Source organism: Triticum aestivum, chromosome 6A (genome assembly GCF_018294505.1).
Source record: "Triticum aestivum cultivar Chinese Spring chromosome 6A, IWGSC CS RefSeq v2.1, whole genome shotgun sequence".
Taxonomy (NCBI): Eukaryota; Viridiplantae; Streptophyta; class Magnoliopsida; order Poales; family Poaceae; genus Triticum; species Triticum aestivum.
In genome coordinates, this window is record NC_057809.1 from 462,241,570 (window position 1) to 462,258,478 (window position 16,909).

A 16,909-nucleotide genomic window follows, 5' to 3' on the forward strand; every position below is an offset into this window, starting at 1 on the left:
TTTGGTGATTGTCTATTTGAGCTTACCAATCTCACGCGTGCCAAAGGAGATGTTGGAATCATTAGCAATATCATATCCGAAGCTATTAGAATTCATAAACGTGACCATTGTGATGATCATTTATCTAATGAATTACCCTCTCTAGGAATTGATCAAATACAAGACGATGTTGAACATGGATACTATGATGAGGATGATGATAGTGACAGTGATCTTGATGATGCGATGAGACACTTTGGTCTTATGGCTAATCTTCACGGCTACATGGCTGGAGGAAAGGAATGGGTTCTTGATAGTGGATGTACTGATCATATGAACGGAGACAAAGATATGTTTCATGAGCTTGCTGGAAACGACGGCCCTCGAAAGTATGTCACTTTTGGTGATAACTCAAAGGGTAAGGTGGTTGGCCTTGGTAAGGTGGCCATCTCACATGGTAGCTCCATACAAAACGTCATGCTCGTTGAATCTCTTGGGTACAATTTACTTTCAGTATCTAGACTTGCTGATTTCGGTTTCAATGTCCTATTTACTGAAGTAGATTGCCAAGTGTTTCGAAGAGACAATCATAAAATGGTCTTTATCGGTATACGTAGAGGTGATCTTTACATTGTTGATTTCACTAAAAAGGATCGACCTAGAACTTGCTTAATTGCTAAATCTTCTAAAGGTTGGTTGTGGCATAGAAAGCTAGGTCATGTGGGCACGCGAAACCTTGATAAGCTTATTAAAGGTGATCATATCCTTGGAGTAAAAGATGTTATATTTGACAAGGATAGACTTTCTAGTGCTTGTCAAGCAGGAAAACAAGTTGGAGGGAGTCATCCCGTGAAGAACATCATGACCACGAGAAGACTGCTCGAACTACTTCACATGGATCTCTTTGGTCCCAATGCCTACAAGAGTCTCGGTGGTAACTCATTGGGTCTAGTCATAGTCGATGATGTTTCAAGATTTACGTGGGTGTTCTTCCTTGATGATAAATCGCATGTCCAAAAGATCTTCAAAAACTTTGCTAGGAAGGCCCAAAATCAATTTGAAGTAAAGATCAAGAAGGTTCGGAGCGGCAATGGAACGGAGTTCAAGAACGCAAATGTGGATACCTTTCTTGACGAAGAAGGGATTTCACACGAGTTCTCGGCTACGTACACACCTCAACAAAATGGAGTTGTTGAGAGGAAGAACCGGACTCTTATTGAGATGGCAAGAACGATGCTTGATGAGTACAAGACTCCAAAACACTTTTGGGCGGAAGCGGTTGAGACAGCTTGTCATGCAACAAATCGCTTGTATCTTCACAAGCTACTCGGCAAGACGGCATACAAGCTCCTCACCGGTAACAAACCCCAAGTGGGATACTTTCGAGTATTCGGCTCAAAGTGCTACATTCTTGATAAGCATCGTCATTCTAAATTTGCTCCTAAATCTCATGAAGGTTTCCTACATGGTTATGGCTCAAACTCTCACACTTACCGTGTCTACAACAATTTCACCTGAAAGATTGAAGAGACGGTAGATGTGAAGTTTGATGAATCTAACGGCTCGCAAGTAGAGCAATTGTCAATTGATGTAGGAGACAAAGACCCTTCGGAAGCAATCCAAGACTTGTCTATTGGCAAGATTCGTCCAACGGAGGTGAAGGAGAGTACCTCGTTCGTCCAAGTGGAAGCTTCCACCTCACGACAAGGTGAACCAAGAGCTGATACGGAAGCATCCACAAGTGGGACACACCAAGATGAAGAAAATGAGGAAGTACACCAAGATGAACATCAACAACCTCCTTCTCTACCACGACAAGAGAACGACAATGTCAACAATGAAGAAGGCCAAGAATAAGAACAAGATGAAGAGGATGTACCACCCCGAGCCAAGCAAAAGCTCCCACGGGTTCGAGCAAGAGTCGCCAAAGACCACCCCGTCGAGAAAATCTACAATGATATCCAAACCGGGATAATCACTCGCTCTAAAACTCGTTTGGCTAATTTTTGTGAACATTATTCATTTATCTCTAGCATTGAACCTATGAAGGTTGAAGAAGCATTAGAAGATCCAGATTGGATAAACACTATGCATGAAGAGCTACACAACTTTGAGAGAAATCAAGTGTGGACATTGGTTGAGAAGCCCAACAACCACAACATCATCGGTACCAAATGGGTGTTTCACAACAAGCAAGATGAAGATGGACAAGTTGTTCGCAACAAAGCACGTCTAGTCTCCGAAGGCTACACTCAAGTCAAAGGTATGGACTATTGAGTCCATTCGCATCTTACTTGCTTATGCTAATCACCATGATATCACCTTGTACCAAATGGACATTAAAAGTGCTTTTTTAAATGGTGAAATTGAGGAGGATGTTTATGTTAAGCAACCTCCCGGCTTTGTCAATCCTAAGAAACCTAATCATGTTTACAAACTTCACAAAGCTCTTTATCGTCTTAAACAGACTCCTAGAGCATGGTATAAATGCTTGACCAAGTTTCTTATTGAAAAAGGCTTTGAAATTGGAAAAATAGATTCTACTCTTTTTACTAAAAGGGTTAATGGAGAACTATTTGTGTGGCAAAATTATGTTGATGATATAATATTTGGTTCGACTAACCCTCATTTTAGTGAGAAGTTTGGAAAGCTAATGTCGGAGAAGTTTGAGATGTCTATGATGAGTGAACTCAAATTCTTTCTTGGTTTGCAAATCAAACCAACTAAGGAAGGTACCTTTGTCTCTCAAACAAAGTACACCAAGGACTTATTCAAGAAGTTCAACATGCAAGAATGCAAAGGTATGACTACACCCATGCCTACTAGTGGACATCTTGACTTGACCAAAGATGGCAAACCGGTTGACCAAAAGGTTTACCGCTCCATGATTGGTTCATTGTTATATCTATGTGCCTCCCGTCCCGATATTATGCTAAGTGTGTGCATGTGTGCACGATATCAAGCGGCCCCCAAAGAATGTCATCTTAAGGCTGTGAAAAGGATAGTGAGATACCTAATACATACACCAAATTTCGGCATTTGGTATCCTAAGAGGTCTTCTTTTGATCTTGTTGGCTACTCCGATTCGGACTATGCCAGAGACAAGGTTGATAGAAAGTCCACTTCGGGTACTTGTCAATTTCTTGGTAGATCTCTCGTGTCTTGGTCCTCCAAGAAACAAAACTCAGTATCCTTATCCACTGCCGAAGCGGAATACATTGCTGCGGGTTCATGTTGTGCTCAATTACTTTGGATGAGCCAAACTCTTAAAGATTATGTGATCTATGTGAAACATGTTCCATTGCTTTGTGACAATGAAAGTGCTATTAAGATTGCTCATAATCCCGTGCAACATTCTCGAACCAAGCATATTGAAGTTCGTCATCATTTCATTCGAGATCATGTTGCCAAAGGAGACATTGATCTTAAGCATGTCCGTACCGATAAGCAATTGGCAGATATATTCACCAAACCGCTCGATGAGAAAGTATTTTGCCATTTGAGAGGTGAATTGAACAGCATTGATGCTTCAAACTTGGAGTAGGAACTCCATGTGGATACATGCAAGGCATGAACCTATGACTAATCCTTGATGTTTCTCTTATGATGATGATCATATGTCGTGGATATATTTTCACCCTTGCATGCTATCTAACCCTTGTAGGTGCTTGGATGAATCAAAATCTATGAGATTGCAAATCACTCACATCTTGAGCAATCTCTACATCACCAAGTCTCTACAATATGGTGGTTGAAGACAAGGAAGCATAAAAACCCTTCAACATATCCTTTGACAAATTCTATATATCAAATTTCATTTGGTATCAAATTCATGATTGTCAATTTGGATACACAAGTGCTCTTCCTTGTAAGACTAACCCATGTAGGTAGATGAACTCAAACTACAAGTGGTGTTCTCAATCTTTGATGAGCTACAACAACCTTGAGCATCCCACACAAGTTCAACTACATGATCAAGTTCAACACCACCACCCAAGGTATGTTATTCCATCTTAGAGAAGCTTTACCCCAAGTCATGGATCAAAGCAACTCAACAAGATGCGAATACATCAAATGCTTAAACGAAAAATGGTAACCCCATTTTGAGCTTAAATGATGCGTATGACCTACGATCAAGTGTTCCCACTTGACTCCTCAGTCAATATACTCTAACATAGGTGACTTTATCGTCGACCAATTCTAGATGAAGTTCTCTAGTGTTTCTATGTATTCTTGCATTTGTCTCTTGCATATTTGTTTCCCTTCATCTAGATTTCTTTTCTTTTTCTTTGTTTTGTTCTGCATTCCCAGCATCCAATTCATTGCAAATCCTTTAGTTAATTCCTTGCAAATCTTTGTGAGATCTTATTTGCCTAGTGAGCTAAGATGACAATTGTTCTTTCTCTGTGTTGAACTCGGACACACCGGTTTGTCTTTTTTGGTCAAACCGAACCAATTCGGTGCCACTGAAGGAAACAACTCGGTGTAACCGATTTCAACGCTGAGAGTACCATTTTCTACTTGCATCCTACCTATTTGTTCCAGCTCCACTTGATGATTCTTGTCCTCTACCAGCATCATATTCTATATGCTGCTTTGCTCCGTGACTCAAGGACCAAACCTATTTTGACTCATACTCCAGAAGTTCCCTTCTTACAAATTGATGTCAAAGGGGGAGAGAGAGATCACATCAAAGCTTAATCACTTTAAAAGGGGGAGAGAGTACTTCAACTGGGAGAGAGCTAATCACATCAAAGGCCCCAGATGCTTGGTGTTCAAGAGGAGAGAAGTCACATGTCTTTAAGAGGGAAAAGACATGTTTGTGTTATGTTTCTGTGATCTGATCTGTTTTTGCTCTGATTTTGGTTCCCTATTTTCTCTCATTATCCAGTATGGGATTCAGGGGGAGAAAGACTGCTAGGGAAGGAAATCTTTGAATTCATTGCATATCTTTTTACCTTTGGGGACATGTCTACCTATAGAGTACCTAGTACTCACTCTCTACATGTCATCCCAGTCTTGGTACTCTTGTGGCTCTTTTGCTTACTCTGTCTAGTAGATGTATCTGTGTTATCTAACCTTGTTTACTCGGATTCATCTCTTCCTAAGCCAGTTTAAGACCACAAGGTAAGTATATGCATCTCACCCATGTGCATGATGATCTCTTGCTGATGTACATATTGTTTGCAAGGACTCATGAACATGAAGTTACACTTCACATATTCACATCATTTGCTCTGATGCATATAGCCAAGATACATGTAACTCATTGCTTGCTCTATCATGATTATACATTCACATGCTCTCATATTCCATAGTTTCATGGATGCATACATGTAGGGGGATCCTATGCATGTTACATGTCTTTCCAAAGCTTTACCTGCTATTCTTTATATATCTCTATCTAAAGCTTTGATGTATGTTGTCATCAATTACCAAAAAGGGGGAGATTGAAAGCACAAGTGCTCCCTGGGTGGTTTTGGTAATTAATGTCAACATATCTTTTGTTGGACTAATGTTTTTATCTAGTATATTTCAGAAAAGTTCAACAGATGGAGTGGCATGGATAAGAGGATGTGGAACCCCAATATGCTAAGGACAAAGGATTGGCTCAAGCTCAAAAGCTCAAGGCTCTACATTTTCAGTTTAGTGATCCAAGATCACATTGAGTCCTTAGGAAAGCCAATACTATTAAAAGGGGATGAGGTGTTGCTTAATGGCTTGCTTGCTCAAAGTGCTTAGTGATATGCTCCAAAGCCCTCAACCACTTTCTCATATCCACATATGTCTCAAACCAAAAGCCAAACTCGGCCCCACCGATTTGATCCATCTGGTGCCACCGAGTTCACTTGACATAGCCACTGCCAGAAACCCTAATCAGTTTGGTCTCACTGATGGGATCTCGGTCTCATCGAGATGGGCTTGCAAACTCTCTATTACCTATTGCAATTATTTCAGTCCCACCGAGATAAGCAATCGTCCCCACTGAGTTTGCCTGACCAACTCTCTGTTTTGCTTATTACCAAAATTAGTCCCACCGAGTTTGTGTAATCGGTCAAACCGAGATGAGGTTTTACCCTAACCCTAGCACATCGGTCCCACCGAGTTGATCATATCGGTCTCACCGAAATGCCTAACGGACACATTATGAACTGAATCGGTCTGACCGAGTTTCATTATTCGGTCCCATCGAGTTTGGTGATTTGTGTGTAACGGCCAGATTTTGTGTGGAGGCTATATACACCCCTCCACCCACTCTTCATTTGTGGAGAGAGCCATCAAAACATGCCTACACTTCCAACATTCAATTTCTGAGAGAGAACTACCTACTCATGTGTTGAGACCAAGATATTCCACTCCAACCATATGAATCTTGATCTCTAAGCCTTCTCCAAGTTGCTTTCCACTCAAATCTTCTTTTCACCAAATCCAAATCAGTGAGAGAGAGTTGAATGTTGAGGAGACTATCATTTGAAGCACAAGAGCAAGGAGTTCATCATCAACACACCATTTATTACCTTTTGGAGAGTGGTGTCTCCTAGATTGGTTAGGTGTCACTTGGGAGCCTCCGTCAAGATTGTGGAGTTGAACCAAGGAGTTTGTACGGGCAAGGATATCGCCTACTTTGTGAAGATCTATCCTAGTGAGGCAATTCCTTCGTGGGCGATGGCCATGGTGGGATAGACAAGGTCTTCTTCGTGGACCCTTCGTGGGTGGAGCCCTCTGTGGACTCACACAACCATTACCCTTCGTGGGTTGAAGTCTCCATCAACGTGGATGTACGATAGCACCACCTATCGGAACCACGCCAAAAATCTCCGTGTCTCCAATTGCGTTTGCACACTCCAATCCCATCCCTTTACTTTCTTGCAAATTGCATGCTTTACTTTCTGTTGCTCATATACTCTTGTCATGCTTGCTTGAAATGTATTGTGAATGTTTAAACTTGTTCTAAAACTCTACCTTAACTTGAAGAAAATAAAAACTGCAACTTTTCTTTGTTAGGAGTCTATTCACCCCCCTCTAGACACCTTTTCTCGATCCTTTCAATTGGTATCAGAACATTGGTCTCCATTGCTTTGGTTTCAACACCTTTGGAGGAAGATGGATGAGTCTACGTTGAGGAGTCTTAGATGTAGAGTGCTTATACTTGATGGAGAGTTCTTTCATGAGTGGAAAATTGAGATGCTTGATATTTTCAATGAATATCATTTGAACAAGTATATTACTAGCTCTTGTGCACCTCATGTTGATCCTTTGCATCCTATCCTTGATGAGTCTATTGAGATGATCCATAATCTTAGAACTGTCAATTTAATCACTAGAGGATTGCATAGAAACTTGTTTGCTAGCTTGCCTGCTCTTGATTGTGCTTACGCCGATTTCTTGAGGAACGACTCCCAAACTATTTCTTGCAAAACTTGGATGAAATTCTTCATATGTCTATTGCGTTGAGTAAGATGAGTTGTTTTCGACCTCAACACTAGATTGGATGCCCAGGATATTTATACACCCTTGTAATACGTGGCTTTTAGAGTTAGGCCATGTTATACCTGAAACTAGAACTTCTGTTGAATTGTTGTAAGCATTCATCTGAAATCGTATATTCCTCTTTGCATCGATCAGGGATATTTACCCACTCCAAGTTTGTTTCAATCTAGAGTTTTACTACCTCAAGGCAAGTGTAATATGTCGTTCCACTTGGAATTGGTTGATTACCAACCGCTTCGTGGTCGGCGGCGACGTGCGCAAGTGTGTGGTGTTGCGAATATCCATAGGGTTGAAGATCCGCCGCATTGGCAACAGAGGAACTATCACAGAGTTTATGAGCGTCTCGCAAATTATCCAACCAATTCGTCATCGACATCATCAGCTCACTAAGAAGATCAAGCAACCCCTTATCACCACCCCCCAGTGTACTTCCCACCCCCGTATCACGCACACGAGAGAGAGGCGGAGTCACCAGTATGCCTCCTTCGTAGGGTGCTCCTTCACGAGACGCGGCGGTCGATCGACGTCGTCGGCCCCGATGGAAACAACACATTTTCATCTTGCCGTCACTCGGCACGCGGTCACCGGGATTGCAGCATGTTGGCTCCAGCTTTTGCCCTTTACGATTGCAGCTCTCCCATTGGCCGGTTCCAACGTGCATTCACTATGGTTGCCGCATTCCCAGTGTCACCTCCTACGGCTCACTGCCGTCGTCGGTTTGCACCACCATGTTCCAGCAAAAAAAATTCCTAGCGACAAAACTCATGTAGTCGTTGGTCGCAAGAAAAAATTGTAAATAAGTTTTACTATATAATTAACACCGAATATTTTACATTTTATGACTATTTGTTGAGATTATGATGATTTTTAGACTCAATTGTACTATATGCAGCGTAAGAGCATCTCCAACAGCCGTGCGACGTGCTAAAAAAGCGTTTGTAGCGCGTGGTTCGCGAGTTTTTGCACGGTGCGGAGCGCTTGCTCCAGCGGCCGCTGCAAAGTTTAGCGCGCGAGCCGCTCCAGCAGCCGCTGCAAAAAAACCGCACGCGCTCACGCACAAACAACATATGCACTCCAAACACAACCAAGAAGATCAAACACAAACAAAAGAAATCAACAATAAATAGTTCAATTTCATTATTACAACTCAAACAAATAGTTTATCTTGCAATAGACCAAATACTTCAACAATACAACATCAAACGCATAAATCATGATGCCCTTTGTCGGCCATTCCATGCCCATCACTCATCAGTGAGATCCTTCTGAAGATCATCATGTGTTTCGGCATGTCGAATGGCATGATAGGAGGCAACAAAATGGGCCACCCTGGCAGCCCTCCGCCGCACTCGCACGGAATGTCCTGAGAGCTCATACTGAGAGTGGTCTAAATCTTGGCCACGCTCATGATCACACAAGCGTGCATGATGTATCAAAGCATCTTTTGATCCTAAAATCTAGCCGGTCCTCTCACAATAGCAAATTGGGCTTGCAAAATCCCAAAAGCTCTCTCCACATCTTTTCTAGCCGCCGCCTGAGCATTGTGGAAATCAAGATTTTTCTTACCTTTCGGTTTTTTCAACGGCTTCACAAATGTTTGCCACTTTGGGTAGATGACATCCGCAAGATAGTAGCCATAGTTGTATGTATGGCCATTTGCTACAAACTGCACCGGTGGCAGTTCACCATTTGCAATCTTATTCATCAGTGGTGACCGATAAACAATGTTGATGTCATTCAAAGATCCAGGCATTTGAAAAAAAGCATGCCAAATCCAAATCTCTTGATCGGCCACCGCTTCAAGGATTATAGTGGAACCCTTTTTTGGCCGTGGAATTTCCCATGCCATGCCTTAGGACAATTCTTCCAACTCCAATGCATGCAATCTATTAAGTCAAGCATATCTGGGAAGTCGCGAGCTTTGTTCATCTCCAATAGCCTTGCGGCGTCTTCAACATTGGGAGATCTCAAATACTCCTGGCCAAACACTTGCACAATTCCGACTGCGAAGCGCTTGACACACATTATGTCTTGACTCTCACCCATGGCCAAGTGGTCATCAACTAGATCAGCAGGAATACCGTATGCCAACATACGCAAAGCGGCTGTCACCTTCTGAAAGGTGCTATGCCCGAGCTCTCCGGTGACATTCCTCCTTTGCTGAAAAAACCGGTCATGGCTCGCTAGTTTCTCTGCAATGCGCCTGAACAACTCGGTGCTCATCTTAAACCGGCGCCGGAAGTACGACTCAGGGTACACGGGATTATCCGCAAAATAGCGCCTTGTCAATCTGTTGTGGGCATCGATCCTATCTCTTCAAATTTTCTGTCGATCCATAACCGAATCACCGTGCTTCGGTTTTTTATTGATGTGCATAGCTAGGATCATAACAAGATCCTCCTCCTCTTCAATATCAAATTCTTCTTCGGAAGAATCATATGACGAACTCATCTACAATGTTCAATTTAAACTAGGCTATAAAAAACTACAAACAACATGCACCAAATTCATGTAAAAAATGTCAAGTTGAAGCAATACATACCTTGCAAGCGTTTTGTCGAACACCTTGTGGGCGCCGAGCGGTAGTGAGCGGTCAGGCGTTGTTCGTCGAAGGAATGGCACGCGCGAGGGGCGACGGCGACTGGAGGGAGGAGGAAGCGGCAGCTGCGTGGGTATAGGCCGGGAAAGCGCCGGAATGGTCGTCGGAACAAATGGGGTGGTGCGGGCGGCGGCGCTAACGCCTGGGTCAGGGTAGATGGAAGTCGCGAGCGGACGCTCGAGTGTGTGGCGCGCGGTAGCAGGCGCAGCAAATAAATGGCGCGCGATGGCGTTTCAGACCACGCCCTGAACTCTATATGCCGCGCGCGGGGTTTTTGCGTGTTCGTTGGAGCTCGCTTAGCGATTACGCGCGTGCTAAAAACCACAAATTTCCGGCGCGGCGCTTATATAGTGCGGCTGTTGGAGATGCTCTAAATATTGAATGGCGCCCCAAGCAGAGATTCTAGGGCATCGCCTGCGGTGGGGCTGATCAAGTGGGCTACGCTACCGGGCCAGGCAGTTACGGGCTTCCTTACATACATGGAAGGCCCAGGCCTTCCACTAGGGCATACTATATCACCGTCAGTTTTCTTTCCTTACAAGCAGGAGGTTAAGGAAACAGATTGCAGCAGGTGGTGGAATCAATTGACAAAAGGTTATAAAATTTGCAAAAAGGAAATAAAAAACACAATGCAGTTATCATTTGAATCTTGTTCAAAGGGGTGAGTTCTTAATGGAATAGATATGCAGTGTCTTCTGCATATTCCACAAAAAATGTACACCCCCAACACATGTATAACTTCAAACCCAGAACACCTGTCTATACAGTGTAGACTAAACTAAAAAAAAAACAGAAGAGAAAAATCATCCAAAACAAGGGGTAACCAGGCAAGGCATACACCAAGCCGCAAAACCATATGTATATGTAGCCACTATTTGTGGCTAAACCTTCCGACCTGTCATCCAGTATCCAACAAGAACAGATAACAGGAAGACGAAGAGCACAAACGTACGTGAGAAACCCCCAAGAGACTGCCTTCTCTCGCTAAGCTGTTCCTGAAAATGAAGCAGCGTTTACTAGGATTAGATATCAGAATACAAAATCATAATGTCTAGCAACAGAGTTTGGTTTGGAAAAGCAAACAAGTTAACTTTTTTCCATTAATGTATTATGATAGTAGGAGATATTATTTTCTTTTGGCAGAACTCCTGTCAACTTCTTTTGATCTTTTCGTGTTGTGTTATGATAGTCTGGAGATATTATATCAGGTTTGGCAGGAGTTACCAGACTGATCAGGTTACTTTCTTGCAAAATTAGTTATGTCTGCAATATAATTGTGCGGGCAATACACATCAAGATTTACCCAGTTTCTCTGCATAACTTGGATGATAAATTGATCTCTTTCATCATTTCTTAAAAAAATGCAACATGTTTTCAGGATAAAGATTTTGGGGAGAAGTGACACAGCCACATAATACTTATATGGAAATAGTGTCAATATATCCTCATTAGATGAGAAGTCATACCAGCTCTTGTTGAAGCTTCTTGTTTTCAGCCACATATTTAACAACTTCTGACTTTACCGTAGAGGCGTCCTAAAGAATCACAGCAGATCAATAATCTCAGAAACATAAATTTGCTCGGGAACTTTTAAGATGGTATAAACATAATAATAGAAACGAAAATTCTATCAATGTAGACGAGCATTAATAAACATTAGATATCACTGTCATACCAACAATGGCACGGAGAGGGGCATTTAAGAAATATGAGATTAGCTACTACAATTCTCTTCAAACAATAAAAATCCTAGTCGATTGGTAGGTTACATGGCAAGAGTCTGTAGCTTGCAAGCATATGACAGTGCTAAACTAGAGCTAAATATCGCCATTCCAAATAGCGACAAGTAATATGGATCGGAGGGAGTACATTTTTTTAAGCATAATAATTTGATGAAGATAAACATCCAAGCAGAATAATAGTGCAAAGCACAGTGTATCACTGAGTAATGTACTGCACATTTGATGTTGTTATGTGCAACAACAGGTATTTAGACACAATGTTCTGTCACTGACAGATGCAAGAACATAGCAATGCTGTTTTCAGTGGAACAAACAGTCACCTTGTCATGTGAAGCTTGTGGTCCAGATGCATATTCTTGCCTAGATGCCTGAAAAGGAAGAGAGCACACCAACCATCATTAGGATTTAGGAACAAACATGGCATCATATCTTACAGCATCAAGCAGCAATGGCACCACTTACAGCATCGATCATGGATTGTCTAAACACTTCATGGTCGACCTCCATATCTGCAATCTCTTCCTCGTCTCCCTCAGGCACCGGTGAGGGGGGATTTGCAGGGATGTAGATCACCCGCAGCTTGAACTCCTCCACCACCCTGCCAGGCGCTCTGCCGAACTACAAACCATAACACTCACATTACAGCTCACACAAACGACACAATCAATCAACATCCACGGGGTCGGCCTCGGGTGCTGCAAGAACTTACCATCTCAGGGACAATGTCCTTATGCGTTACCCCTTCCTGCACTATGACGCTTTGAATGAGGAACTTGTCCTTGCATTGGTAATCCTGCGGGATCTCCTTGGGTGCCTGCATCGTAACTAGAACAGGCAACAATGCCACATGAGTGGCTCATCAACCAATCAAGTAACAATAACGCATCTAATGCAGCAAAGTGGACGCACTTGTGATACCGCAGGATCCCCCTGGCGGCACGATGCCGGAGGTAGGCCGCACTGCGTACTTTTTGGGGTTAGTTGTTTTCACCTGCACATTGAGCATCGCATAGGAAATCCGTCAGCAAGATACCTCCAGAATATCACACTGCAGGTTTCAGAACTCAGAACAAAACCGTGGCAAAAATCCCCACCTTGAAAGCTACACGCTGATCGGTCTTGTTGACGAGCTCGATGCATCCTGAATTCGACTTCCTGAGCTCAACTGCTCGGAACATCGACACATGAACGATCCGATCAGTCCCCACAGGCCAATAGGGATCAAGAAACAGCAGAAACTAGCTGAGGGCAGGTGCCGGAAGCAACTTACATGGCATCTTGAGCTCGGAAGGGTAGATTCGGAGCAGCGTATTACTCATCGTGCCGGCAAACGAAACGACGACCGGAGGGAGAGTCGGGACCAAACACCAAAGATTCTCCTCCTTTTCACTCGCCGGCAGAGTCGCGAGGACGATCCAAGAACGTCGTTTCCTGCTCTAGAAGCAAAGCACCAAGAGGCGGCCGGCGGAGGCTATCCTCTTCTTTCCGGCTATGAAGGGCGAAGCAGGGGAAGGGCAGAGGATTTGTCGATGGGGGAGAGGGGGCGTATCGGAGGAGGGGAGGAATTCGGGCTGGCGCAGACAGAGGATTGATGGATGGATTAGGCGGTTTCGGTTGGGAAACACTGGCGATTGGCTGATTGATTGATTGATGGATGGATTGGGAGCGGTTGCGTCGTGGGCAATCCGGGGTTCTTCTTTCTTGGTTCCCTTTTATCTGTAGCGCGCCTTGCGTTGCGTTGCGTTGGTTGAGGAGTTTATAATAGTAGCTGGGTTCGGGCAACGGCGGCGGAGCCGGGTTTGCCAGTTGGGATTGGCCGGACACGGCACCCACGTCGCCGCCCGGGAAAGGATCCTATATCTTTTCTTCCCCTTTGTCCTCTCCAACTCCGACCGACGCCCGCGCCCACCTTTTCATAACATTAACAACTTTTGATTTTGCTAAAACACATAGATGTACTCTATATATTGCACATATAAATCCCTAAAATACAATTTCTGTTAAACTGAGACGGATTTGCCATACTCGTCAACTAAATTTATCACCCTGGACGAATGTAATGTAATTTGCCATGAAAAATGATCGACTTTTCTTGCCTACAAATCTGACTCGATATTCAGGTCCTTATAACAATTAATTAAGGTAACATGTCCTGCCAAAACGTACCAACAGGGAACGTGGTTGCGAGTCCGTGAGCTGAGGTGCAGGAGCCACTGATCATCTGATCAAACACATGAATTCTACCCTAAAAAAGGATGAACTCTACGCTGGAAGCTATTTAGTTTCTGAAAATAGCTGGCTACCAAACCGCACCGAAAGGGTACCAAACCGACCAATGAACTGCCAGGCAAGCATCATCGGAACAATCAGTACAAATGATGCGGCGTTAGGTCATCAACTTATCATCACTCAGATCTGAGGCTTCTACGCCGGAAACGAGCTTGTTCAGCTACCGTCGTCCACTTTCTCCAAGGACATGCCACGGTCAAACAAGTCCAGAATTGTTACTGTAGCTGATTATGAGTGTTGCTGAAATATCAAAGGTCTTGAGGCAAAACAGTACAAAAATGCCGCGATCGCTCCTTGTTTTCTCATCCGGGATTGTCGCCACTCGCCAGTGGATGCAGACAGTTGCAACCTCTTGCTCCCCGGCCGATTCCCACTCGCTTTCAACATTTGGATACACCACCTGCCATCGATTACTTTCTTCTGTGAGATCTCCCAGAAGCAAGCTGAAACAACATCCTAGTTCTGAGAAGACTCTTTCTTGATCGAGAGGAACAGACTAATATAACTGGATGACTGGTGCCATTTTCTGAGAGGAGCCTCCTGCAGCTGATAGCACTTCTTAAACCTCTCTAGTGTAACCTGGCAAATCAAATTGGCATGGAATATATCTAGCATATACTGCTAGCAGCATATCCATTTTACAAAGATTTTTGTACTACTGTATAGGCAACTATGATGTGAACATTCACTGAAGAAGAACTGTCTACCCATGATGAGGGTAAGAACACCTGGGATCTAAAAACCAATGTTTCCAATGCACTCAGCCTAAGCAACGTAAATCTAGCTAGCACCTGGCGTGATGAAGGAAGAGTAATCATGTTAGGACATCAGTACTGCTGCTAGTTGTCAATTGTCATTTGCAATAACTGAAAGGTGAAGAAACCACCATCCACCAACAATTGTACTCATATAAAAGTGTTCATAAAAGTGCTCATAAAAAAGCAACTGGCTTCAATATATCCTTCATGTTCATGGCACATGGCATGCTCATCAGTTCAAGCACTAGCAAAAACATGTGTGCTCACAAATGTGAATCAATTGCAACAAAAAATGCACTTGTGTGACAGTGATGCGAATGACCAAAAACATGCAAGAACTAGCATACAAGAAAGCTGGTGCGGCCGCACAAGAATCTCAAGATCAAGTTGCTGAGCCAGGCCTCCAGCACGCCGAGCCAAGCGCCGGCGAGCACATCGAGAATGTAGTGCCGGCCCAGAAGCACCCTTGACGCCGAAGTCGCGGCCGCCCAGAGGAACAGCAGCTCGCGAGGGAGAGGGAGGCCCCCGTCCGCGAGGAAGGCGGCGACGAGGAAGGCGCGCGAGGAGTGACCGCTGGGGAAGGACCAGTGGTCAACGGAGACGGCGACATACATGTCCGCGGCGTTGTATGCCGGGCGCGGACGGCGGACGATGAGCTTGGCGAGGCCGACGAAGGCGAGGTCGAGCACCAGGCCCACGACGAGGCCGACGAGGAGAGGGGAGACCACGGACGAGGTGGTGGTGGAGATCAGCAGCAGGGAGATGGGGACGGGGAGCCAGATGCGCCCGTCGCCGGCGACCTCGAAGGCCTTGAGGAGGAGGCGGGGCACCGGGAGGAAGAGGGCGTGGAGGCGGAGGGACACGGCCGCGTCCAGATCCCCAACGCCGCCCAGGAGAGTGGACTTGGACAGCGCCTGCGGTGCGTGGGCGTTCGCCGGTGGCGAGGCGGATGCGGAAGCCATGCGCGCCGGCAGAGGCGAAGGGTCGGCACAGGTGTCTGTCGGTCGGTTCCCCCCTCTATGATTTTGCTCTTTGGCCTACGAGATCCGGAGGATTGGAAAGGGGTTTATCTGAATATTAAGGGCCGCTTTGACGCTATGCATCCTTTTCAAAGAAGAATTTGAAGTCTAATTCCAGTTTTCTTTGAAAGGATCATATTTATTATAAAAGATTCGTCCGGAGTAAGAGGTACCTTAAACATAACAAAAATAACATTGAGATTTCGAGACCACCGAACGACCTTCACTGCCGCCAAAATAAGCCATCGACGTGCTGCTGTCACTGTTCCCCACCGAAGCCTGTCGATGATAGTTCCACGTGTCCCTAAGGACCAATGCGAGCCGTAGTCATCGTCGTTGAACCATGCATAGATCTTAATCATCTGACACCAAATCTCGCCACATGACGAGAAACTGTAACCACACCGCCCCAAGGAGATGGCAAAAATCTACACTAAAGCTCGTCGACTATATCTAAACAGACGAATCTCGAGAAGGGTCGAAGCCCGGAAGACAAACTCCAAGAAGAAGCGCCGTCCTCTACCCTAGCATTACACCAGCAAGGACTAAAAAAACCCTAGCCTAAACTACTAACCGGAACGGAGGCAACGGGGTTCTCCTCTCCGCAACCGGCCTCCACCTAGGGCTACAGGAGGAAATGTTACTATAGTGTGATTCCATAGAAACCCAACCAACCACAAGCCTTCAAAAATGTCCTTAGAGTAGTGGCTCATTAGGATAAGCTGACCAAATCATGGTAAACTATTGTTTAGAGGAAGATCTGACGGCTAGAAACTAATTAAAACGTCATCCAACGACCAAAAACATAGAAGACGTGAGAGAGCTCGCATTAGGCTATCCTAAAATTCCGGTTGAGTACCATTCATTTGAAGTCCTATGTATCATTCATTTCGAAGGCTAATTCCAGTCGAGTAATTTCAAAGTATATCTCATTTTACCATGGCGCTCTTGTTTTGCATGATTTAATTTTGATCACTAATAGTTAATAATATAAGTGTTATATGTTATACAATTATAGCATTGGAAACTTTC

At 44.3% G+C, this 16,909-nt stretch overlaps 2 protein-coding genes across 2 annotated transcripts; both read right to left on the reverse strand.

The window, feature by feature from the left end:
• Positions 1-10,687: 10,687 nt before the first annotated feature.
• Positions 10,688-13,335, reverse strand: LOC123127930 (vesicle-associated protein 1-3; the record flags this gene model as incomplete). Its single annotated transcript, XM_044547793.1, is given in 8 exon segments — positions 10,688-11,064; positions 11,536-11,604; positions 12,132-12,179; positions 12,274-12,429; positions 12,521-12,636; positions 12,721-12,802; positions 12,906-12,976; positions 13,082-13,335. Coding segments are annotated over 8 exon segments (705 nt in total). The 3' UTR covers positions 10,688-10,950.
• Positions 13,336-15,005: 1,670 nt separating this feature from the next.
• On the reverse strand, positions 15,006-15,918 carry LOC123130751 (probable lipid phosphate phosphatase beta). Its single transcript, XM_044550567.1, has one exon. The coding sequence runs from the start codon at positions 15,818-15,820 to the stop codon at positions 15,197-15,199; it is 624 nt and encodes a 207-aa protein (XP_044406502.1). The 5' UTR covers positions 15,821-15,918; the 3' UTR covers positions 15,006-15,196.
• Positions 15,919-16,909: the final 991 nt, after the last annotated feature.